This window comes from Syngnathus leptorhynchus, chromosome 9 (genome assembly GCF_054491065.1).
Source record: "Syngnathus leptorhynchus isolate UIUO chromosome 9, UIUO_Slep, whole genome shotgun sequence".
Classification (NCBI taxonomy): Eukaryota; Metazoa; Chordata; class Actinopteri; order Syngnathiformes; family Syngnathidae; genus Syngnathus; species Syngnathus leptorhynchus.
Genome location: NC_141203.1, coordinates 14,006,216 through 14,015,616, shown reverse-complemented (window position 1 = coordinate 14,015,616; position 9,401 = coordinate 14,006,216). Strand labels below are relative to the sequence as shown.

General features: G+C 57.4%; 2 protein-coding genes across 5 annotated transcripts; one reads left to right on the top strand and one right to left on the bottom strand.

Moving 5' to 3' along the window:
* The first annotated feature begins 261 nt into the window (after window positions 1-261).
* dnajc10 (DnaJ (Hsp40) homolog, subfamily C, member 10) lies at window positions 262-9,071 on the top strand. Of its 4 annotated transcripts, XM_085920014.1 has the most exons (26): window positions 262-644; window positions 3,605-3,748; window positions 4,103-4,465; window positions 4,668-4,830; window positions 4,903-4,953; window positions 5,091-5,173; window positions 5,245-5,376; window positions 5,443-5,536; window positions 5,599-5,676; window positions 5,751-5,794; window positions 5,869-5,934; window positions 6,000-6,065; window positions 6,131-6,220; window positions 6,442-6,552; window positions 6,632-6,746; window positions 6,828-6,955; window positions 7,030-7,146; window positions 7,210-7,311; window positions 7,383-7,443; window positions 7,570-7,664; window positions 7,764-7,897; window positions 7,970-8,023; window positions 8,088-8,235; window positions 8,316-8,438; window positions 8,522-8,629; window positions 8,830-9,071. In XM_085920014.1, exons 3-26 carry the CDS (start codon window positions 4,169-4,171, stop codon window positions 8,839-8,841), a joined length of 2,472 nt encoding a protein of 823 aa, XP_085776140.1. In that variant the 5' UTR covers window positions 262-644; window positions 3,605-3,748; window positions 4,103-4,168; the 3' UTR covers window positions 8,842-9,071. The 4 variants fall into 4 exon arrangements, with proteins under 4 accessions (XP_085776140.1, XP_085776143.1, XP_085776139.1 ...); XM_085920017.1 differs by lacking the exon at window positions 262-644 and having other exon boundaries at window positions 2,555-3,748; window positions 8,316-8,405; XM_085920013.1 differs by lacking the exon at window positions 262-644 and having other exon boundaries at window positions 2,562-3,748.
* nup35 (nucleoporin 35) lies at window positions 868-3,299 on the bottom strand. Its single transcript, XM_085920020.1, has 9 exons — window positions 2,924-3,299; window positions 2,353-2,517; window positions 2,163-2,284; window positions 2,034-2,085; window positions 1,850-1,961; window positions 1,700-1,769; window positions 1,493-1,621; window positions 1,138-1,260; window positions 868-1,014 (listed from the first exon to the last, which is right to left on the bottom strand). Exons 1-9 carry the CDS (start codon window positions 2,934-2,936, stop codon window positions 937-939), a joined length of 864 nt encoding a protein of 287 aa, XP_085776146.1. The 5' UTR covers window positions 2,937-3,299; the 3' UTR covers window positions 868-936.
* Window positions 9,072-9,401: the final 330 nt, after the last annotated feature.

Sequence of the window (9,401 nt, the reverse complement as noted above, 5' to 3'; positions counted from 1 at the left end):
TCACACTCACACACACACACACACACACACACACACACACACACACACACACACACACACACACACACACACAGTTGCTTTGTTCGTGTGCGCGCAGTGTGTCTGTGTGTGCAAAGGATGCAAAATGTTTCCATGGCGATAAAAACTCAAGGACATGGGAGGGAAGCATGACAGGATGTCAGAGGTCGCCACTTCCTGTTTGCGGTCAAGCGTCAAATTGCTGACATCCAATCAGAGCCTACTTCCTGTCTGTTAGGGGACGCTCCCACACGTCCGATGCAGAGGAGCGCTTGTGTTGCTGGTGTGACCAGAGGCGTTGCCAAGGCGACACACTCACACTTAAACGTCGTGTAAAACAACAACAACAACAACAACAACAACAACAACAACAACGTCCGGTGCGGTGTCACTTGACCGGACGTGACGTAGCCGCAACGTCTTTAGCTGTAATAGCCAATCAAGCAGACAGAGCTCAAAGACCGGCCGCCACGCAATGCTTCAAAAATGCCATGCGCATGTTTGTCTGTAGGAGTTGTATTCACGTGATAACAAAAGCGAGCTACTTGTAATTAATCGCCATCCTTTCGTTGACATTGATATGTCTTTGGGACATTATTTCTGGAACTTTGGCTCTTCTACCATGGGTAAGTACGTTTTGTATTTGTATAAGTGTTATTTAGCCATGAGCGTGTTTTTTTTTGCCTATTAAATGTCCGACTCGTGCCAAGCTATGTAGTTAGCTGAAATAGAAGGTCTGTAGGTTGGAGTTTTCAGAAATGAAGAGTTCGGAGAACGGCTTTATTTTGAAATGTACCGGTCATTAGCACCCTCTGGTGGCCATCAATCAAACACTCTCGCGGCATGAGCTCAAGTACAAACTTTATTGAAACATGAACAAAATGACACGAAAAGTGACACATCCATCTAGTGATGACATCACCATCCAAACATATACTCCATGGCCTTAGACACAAAGCTGTCGTCCTTTCTGGGTGTGTGTCTGTCAGTCACCACCTACACACACACACACACACACACGCACACACACACACACACACACACACACACACTCGGTTAGTTAGAAAACTTGCATTAGCACACGTGCATTTCAATACGCACACACAGATGTTGTTTCACCTGGTAATCGCTGGGGTAGTTCCTGTAGGTGGCACTAAGCGGTCTGATGGCCGAGCGTGGAGTGCAGGGGAGGGCGGAGGCGGCCAGAGGGGAGGCGGCTGCCTCGCCGCTGTCCATCACGCTCTGGCACCCAAAACACAACATGCGGAAGGAAGGTCACGTGAGCGGAAGCCATGTACATACATGGGCTCCAAAACGTGAAAGGACACAAGAATAAGCCTTTCCAATTTGCCACACATTTCTTATCAATGGAGCGACTGCTTTTGTTTTGTGGCTCAGTGGGGCAAAGCTAAAAAAGCTTTTCTGAGGAAAAGTGCGTCAGAAGCGGGAGGGCGGTCGGGTGGCTTGCGCCGACCTTGTCGATGCAGGGCTTGACGCCCACCATGATGGCGTCCCCAAAGACCTTGCCGTCTTTGGACAAGGCTTTACGAGCCTGAAGTCTCGACTGGTACTGAAGATGCATCCAGTTGCCGGGAGAGGCCATCTACACGCACGCACGCACACAATTAGGATGAGCTCACAAGTTACACCGCGTGCATGCGCGCGCGTTTGTGCATCTTACAACGTGCTTGAGGATGTTTCCATACTGAGCAAACTGCAGCAAGATGTAGGAGGCCGAAGCCGGCGGGAACCTGACGGGACGAAACGGGACACCCACGCAAAATTTGAGTGGGAAAATGTTTCCTCGGAGAAAAATACCATATTGGCAGACCCAAAGACGGTGACCCAGGTCTGGTCCAGAAGGTCCTCAGAGGACAGCGCTTCTCCCTGACTGTAGAAAGGATCCACCTGAGCGGGGGACAGGCACAGCGACGTCGGCAGCCCTGGAAAGGCGCGGGCGGGCAGGCGGGCGGGTGACTTCATGGCTCAGGCGACATCGCGGCCCGACGACGTACCTGGAGTGGACGCCTGGCGCGCCGACGGCGGAGACGACATGCTGGGGAAAGACTGCACACGGCGGTTAGGTACGCAGCGCCACGGCGAGCGGAGGGAAGCGCGCGCGCGCCGCTTTGTCGCCCGCCAACCTGTCTGTGGGGTGTGCGGAGGGGCGTTGCCACGGTAACCGGCCCATCGTGGATGCTGCGCACAGGCGGGGCGCCGCTCTTGTCCTTGGGGGTGGGGACCACCGGCTGCGGGCTGGACCCTCCTGCGCCGCACGCACGCACCCACGCTCATCAGCCTCTCATTGTGTTTGTGTCGCAGGTACGCACGCACCTTTGAGCACGGCGCTTTCCAGAAGAGACGCGGTGGCGCCGAAGGGGCGGGGCTGCGGACTGGCGGGCGCGGGCGGGTCGCCCATCAGGAAGCCCGGCAGGAACTGAGCGCCGTGGGCGGCCTTGGGGGACGTCGGGGAGCCCAGAGTCATGGGCTCCGATCCCACTGTGAGCACGCGCGCAATTCACACTCGCATTGGTTTCTCGCCGGGGTGGAATTGGCTCGCCAAGCTAACCGTGGCCAAAAAGGTAATTGCGACAAGACAATCAATCCATCCATCCATCAGTCGTCAGAAGCCAATTTGTGATAACCCGTAGCCAAACAATATCCTGCTAATCTGCAGCTCTGCTCAGCTTGTGGCTTCGGCGTGACAGTGGTTCCGTGCTGCAAAACTAAGTCTGCAATTCTTGCTCTTTGGAGACGAAAGCGTCCCACTGGGCCAGCCAGGGAGCTCTTTAAAATGAGGACGAACATGCATAGTGTCTCCTTAAAGCTGACCAACTCCGACTGATGAAATGTTAGGCTAAGGACGAGTGTGCAAATTGTTTCTTGATGTTCGAAGTTGACTTACCTTGGAGCTCCATCAGGGCTTGGTCAACTTTGGGCTGTTTGGGGCCGCGGATTTCAAATGCCGGAAGTGACGCCGGGCTAACGCCGAGCTAACGCGGCTAGCGGCGCGTTAAAACGCGTCAAAGCGTGAGACGTGGGGCGGCTTTTGGGGCCGGAACGTTGTCACCCTAGTGTCTTTGCAACCCAATTGCTACAAGTCTAGATAGGTCGGAGTTTGGAAGGCGTGTCGGTCGGGCGGGCGAGCGCGACATATACGCACACTTCTCGCCCGTGCTCCAGCCGGAAAAAAATGCCAGTTGAAAAGATTGCTTACGTTCATGGACCCACCGCACTTCCATGTTTCACTACAAAAGCCCAAGAAGGACTCAAAAAAAAAAAAAAAAAAACCAGTGTCAATTTTCACTTGTCCGTAGATCACATTGCGGTGGTCATCATGTTTTCTGTGAGAAAATATTACGATCTCTCTCGCTCTGTCTTTCATTTTTTGTTTTTTTAAATCAAATTTGAGACGAGCCTCACCGGGAAACAATCGACTGTCGAAAGAAAGTGAAGCTATACCAAGCACTGTGTATTTTCCTAGAAATGAGATTTGGCAGCCAAAAGGAACGCTTTTGTTCAGTCATTGAAGAAATGTCCATTCATTGGTCTCGCTCGGCAAAAAGACTTTCTTTTATTTTGAAAGGCTCTCAAGGGAAAATGAAGCGCGCGCGTGGCTACCGTGAACTTGCTACCGGCGAGATCCGTGTGTCTGCTGTCCAGGAGGATCTTCCCAACTTGAACTTTTTCCCAGCCTGGAGACCTCAGCGGCGATCAAGCCTCACCTTAGGTAAGCTCGCCCAGCCAAAACGTAATGTATCATGACGTCCATAGATTTCGCTTTGGTCAAACGGCCTTCCAAGCCGCCAAGCTAATTAGTTAGCTCCAAGTGGATGTTTTCACTTGTTAGCTCACTTTGGCCAGTCTTGTTCATTTGAAAGGCAACAGTAGCGAGTCGCTCGAGAACGATGAATGTATTCATTTGTATCCTTGGATGTAAGGAGTTCGGGAAACGAGCTAAAAGATCTTCCCACAAACAACATTGTAAAAAGTGTTCATTGCTTCCTGACGGACGACCGACCTGTTCAATGCTGTCACATCCGGGCTCATGTCATCTTCCCTTTTATTGAATCAACAACATCAGTGACAGCCTACCTCTGCCAAACATCATTCCCCCCTCCTTGTCTCCATTTCCCGGGAATGTCCATCCATGAAAAAGTTGGGTCCGATTGCAGTGAAGATGTCAGCTCCGCACGACGGCGTCCTCACTCCCACGCGTCGCAATTGTTCATCTCCGGCGTGCTCGGAGACGCGGGCCCCGAGAGCCGGTCCCGTCGCCGCCCTTCTGGCCCTGCTGCTCCTCGGCCCCGCCCTGCCGCCGGCCTGGAGCGACGCGGCCGGCCGGGACTACTACCAGCTGCTGGGGGTGGGCAGGGACGTCAACACGCGCCAGATCCGACAGGCCTTCAAGAAACTGGCGCTCACCATGCACCCCGACAAGAACCCGGTGAGAAATAAACCTTGTGAGAAACCGCAACTGCTCTTGAAATGAAGCTCCTCAATTCTTGATCAAGTGCTTCTGCCAAGGCTGAGTTGCCACCGCGAAGAGCGTGATGAGTTTCATCGTATTTAGTCATTGGCGTTTGGATTCCGAGCGGTTCCTCGAAAGCATTTAGCGAGCGGCGGCGGGCCGTCCAACATGTGGGCAGGGAGACGCTGAGGCCCACGACAAGTTCCTGCACATCAACAGAGCCTACGAGGTCCTGAAGGACGACGACCTGCGTCAGAAATACGACAAGTACGGCGAGAAAGGGTTGGAGCGGCCGCAAGGGGGGCGATACGAGAGCTGGAACTTCTACCGCTACGACTTTGGTGAGTCGGCGCCGCCTCATCCGTCAAAATCCAAAGCGTCCGTCGTGACCCAGCCTGAATTGTTTTGGCCAGGCATCTACGACGACGACCTGGAGATCATCACGCTGGACACTGGCGACTTTGGTAAGAAGCAATGTCGGCAGACATGACTCCCACCTTGGTTCGATCCCCAAAGAAAAACAGAATTGCATCAAATCATTCTTAGTTGGAGACGGAACGGACTTGTCATAATTGTTGCTTGCACATGGGCGTGTGTTCAGAGGCGGCGGTGAATTCCGGGGAGATCTGGTTCATCAACTTTTACTCGCCACGTTGTTCACACTGCCACCAGCTCGCTCCCACGGTAATGTCCCGCCCCCTTGGCATGCGGGCAGGCGCGCGCACAAGTGATCATGCAATATGTGCGTGCGTCAGTGGCGGGAGTTTGCCAAGGAGATGGAGGGCGCCATCCGCATCGGGGCGGTCAACTGCGGCGACGAGCACGGCTTGTGTCGACGCCAAGGCATCGGCAGCTACCCCAGCCTGTACATCTTCACGGGGGGACAAGTAGGCCAACCGCCGCGCTGCTCACACTTGCGCTCTTCTCGCAACTTTGCCGGTGACCTTCTTCAGAAAGCGGAGAAGTTCCACGGCGAGCGCCTCAAAGACAATCTGGTGACCTTCAGCATGCGCTTTATCAAGACCAGCGACGTGCAGCTGCAGCAAGGTGAGCAAAGGGCCGCTCTTGGCGTTTCCCCTCAGTTCGCTGACGGCCGCCGTCGTCGCCAGGAAACGTGTTTGGAGAGATGGAGAGCGCCTTCGCCGCCGGCCTGAGCTGGCTGGTCACCTTCTGCGCCGACACGGGAGGTAACCAACCGCTGCGCTGCGTGCTAGCCGCTAGCTTAGCCCGCGCTGACGAGGCACCTCTGCCGCTTTGACAGACTGTCTGGAGCGCGGGACGCGACAGAAGTTAGCCGCCATGCTGGTGAGGGTTGCGGCACGCGCACGCCTCCGGACAAAGGGCCACAAGCACCGACGGGCACGCGTGTGTTTGCGCAGGACGGCCTGGTGAGGGTGGGCTGGATGGACTGCGACGCTCAGCCGCAACTTTGCCAGAGTTTCCAGGTGAAAATCACCTTTGTCGCCTCATCAAAATGAGCAGCACAAAAGCGTCTGCTTGCTGTGGCCAGGTCACCGGCGGAGCCACCGCCCTCTTCCTGCCGGAAAGCGCTTTGGATAAGGAAGCCGGCGTGCTGGTGAGCATGGCCTCAGCGTGCTCTTAGCCCGGACGCGACGACCCGAGCGTCTTTTGCGCTTGCAGTGGCTCCGCACTCTGGACAGCCGGGAGATCTACACTCAGGTCCTGCGCCGCCTGCCCGACTTGCAGCTGCTCACGGCGGACCGCTTCCACGTAAGTAGCCCTGCCTGCCTGTGTGGCTGGCTGGCGGGCGGGCTGGCTGGCGGGCTGGCGGGCGGGCGGGCTGGCTGGCTGGCTGGCTGGCTGGCGGGCGGGCTGGCGGGCGGGCGGGCGGGCTGGCTGGCTGGCTGGCAGGCAGCCCGCCAGTCCGCCCGCGTGAAAGCTGCCACTCGATGTCACTTTGTGTACCCCGCCCTCCCCCTTTCTTTCCTCAGTCCAAGCTGGCCCGCCACCGCTGGTTGATCGCGTTCACGTTTGGAGAGCGCGGGCGAGACGCCGACGAGTACAAGAAGCTGCGGGCCTTCCTGCGCGACGACCACATCCAGGTGGCCGGCCTTGCGCCTTCCGGCCGCCTCGCTCGGCCGCCGTCCGCGTCTGAGCGCCTCGCCTCGCTCGTGTGTTCAGGTGGGCCGGGTGGACTGCCTCGCCGAGCCGCAGCTGTGCCGCTCCTTGTACATCCACCGAGCCTGCGTGGCCGTCTTCAAAGGCCTGGGAGTCCACGACTTTGAGATCCATCACGGTCAGTCGCTCGGCATTTGTCCTGCTGGCGCGGGCGGGGCTCCCGGCCCGCTCATCTGCCCGCCTCTGTCCCCGCCCGCAGGCAAGGACGCCGTCTACAATGTGGTGGCCTTTGCCCGGGACAGCGTGCGGGCTCAAGTGACCACGCTGAGACCCGACAACTTTCCGTCCGGCGCCAGCGAGCCGTGGCTGGTGGACTTCTTCGCCCCCGTGAGTCCCGGTCCCGGGAGAGCCTCGTGGCGCCGCCCGCTCTTTTGAGCAGTAATATGATTGTTTTGCGACAGTGGTGCCCGCCGTGTCGCGCTCTGCTTCCCGAGTTGAGGAAAGCGTCCATCCGGCTAGCGGGACGGCTCAAGTTTGGCACCTTGGACTGCACCGTCCACCGGGACCTCTGCTCCGCGGTGAGGCCGGTCCCGGCCGGTCCCGCCCCAAATATACTAAATATCCGCCCTCCGTGTCGGCAGCACAACATCGGAGCGTACCCCACCACCGTCATCTTCAACGGCTCGGCCGTTCACCGCTACGAAGGACGACACTCGGCCGACGACATCCTGGAGTTCGTCCAGGTGCGAGCGCCCCCCGTCTCCGTCGGCGCGAGAGCGCCTTCACCCTCGCCCGCTTGTTTGTGCGCCCGCAGGACCTGGTCGACCCGTCCGTGGTGGTTCTCGATCCGTCCGGCTTTGCCGAGAAAGTGACGGGTGAGCGCCGTGCTGTGCCGAGCCGTGCCGTGCCGCGCCGAGCCACGTTGTGCCACTTGCTTTGTCCCTCCCTCCCTTTGTCACTCTGCCTTTATCTTCCCCTCCGCACTCGACTCTGTCCTTTAGGTTTAGGCCAGGGTGAAATCTGGGCCATTGATTTTTTTGCACCCTGGTGCGGTCCGTGTCAGGCTCTGCTGCCCGAATGGAGACGCATGGCACGGGTACTGTACACGCACAGACGGAAAGACACGAAGCATGCTCCGCTCTGCTCTGCTCCGCTCTGCTCTGCTCCGCTCCGCTCAGTCTGTGTGTTTTTGCAGATGGTGTCGGGCCACATTCTGGTGGGCTCCGTGGACTGCCAGCGCTTCCAGTCCTTTTGCCAAAGTCAAAACGTGCGCTCGTACCCTGAACTGCGCTTGTACTCCGGCGGCGGGAGGACGGCCTATCGCCACACGTATGGCGCGACGGCCGCCGCCTCACACGCTGCCCCGCCCGCCCCGCCCATCACGTTTTGCTTTATGTGCAGGAGTTACGGCGGCTATCACAGAGACGCGCACACGCTGCGAAAGTGGGCACTCAGGTAAGTGCGCGGAAACAACTTCCAAAAAGCAAGAGAGCTCGCTTCACTCTGGGCCGCTTTCCAGCGCGTTGCCCCGAGCGTCGTCGGACCTGACGCCGAGCTCCTTTGGCGCTCTGCTGCTGGAGGCTCGCGACCCCTGGGTGGTGGACTTCTATGCCCCGTGGTGTGGACCCTGCAAGCACTTCTCCCCCGAGTTTGAGCTTCTGGCTCGGGTGAGTGTCCGCTCTTCTTATCCACCCAAAAGAAAGCGGGGGGAGGGGGGGAGCGCTCTCATTGGCAGCGTGATTGACAGGTCCTGAAAGGAGAAGTCCGGGCCGCTAAGATTGACTGCCAGGCTCATTATCAGACCTGTCAGTCGGCCGGAATCGCCGCCTACCCCACGGTACGCTTCTACCCGAGCCAGGACACCGACAGGGTGAGGACATGCGCTCGCGCGTGCGCTCGGGCGGGCGCTCGGGCGGGCGGGCGGCACATGAACCGTGAGGCGTGTGTCGACAGCGGGCGCACGACGGCGAGAACATCAACAGCCGCGACGCCACGGTAATAGCAGACGTCATCAGACAGAGACTGCGAGCCTCGTCGTCACGTTGGCACAACAACAGAAAGGTGGGTGGGCGGCTTCGCTCGGCAACGGCGTTCTCGCCAAATGCTTTCAGACGTTGTGACCTCTGTCGATCGCAGCAAATAACATGTTAGCTTGATGCTAACAGAGTAAGAAAGCCCATAAAATTAGCGTGACACATACGAAACGAGGCATACGCTGCCGCCACCACCCGACCGGCGTGACGCAGGCTTTGTCCCCTCAGGACGAACTCTGACGGACGGACGGAACGGGACGGGAGCGGAGCGAGCCACAAACACTACCGAGGCGTGCGCCGATGACACACTGGACTCTGTTATAGGCGGCTTCTGCCTCGTTTTCATGTCTTAGTTAGTTTTGTTTTTTCAACGTGGATGTACGTCTCCGTGGTCGCTATTAACTCTGTGAGCTAAAACTAAGAGACACTGTTACTGATGTGCGCAAATAAACCCCCAATCTTGTCAACTATTCCTTTCGCCATCTTTGCACGCTCGCGATGTCGACAGAAGAGCAAGCGGCACGGCACGTCAGGTCAGGTCAGGTCAGGTGAGTTGACTTCATAGGAAGGAATGAAGTTCATGAATGAAGGCTTTATGCGTTTGACAAAAAGCCTTTGAAATTTCGGAAAGACCTCCTTCCCATAAAAAAACAAATTGTTGTCTTCTCCACACATCAGCACGTGGCCAGCAGGGGGCGCCGGTGCCCTGGAACGACGCGTTGGAGCGCGTCAGCTGGGATCAAATTGGCGTTCGTGTGTTGAAGGCCGACGTCCTGGCGTCAAGCCTCCTTCCACAGGCC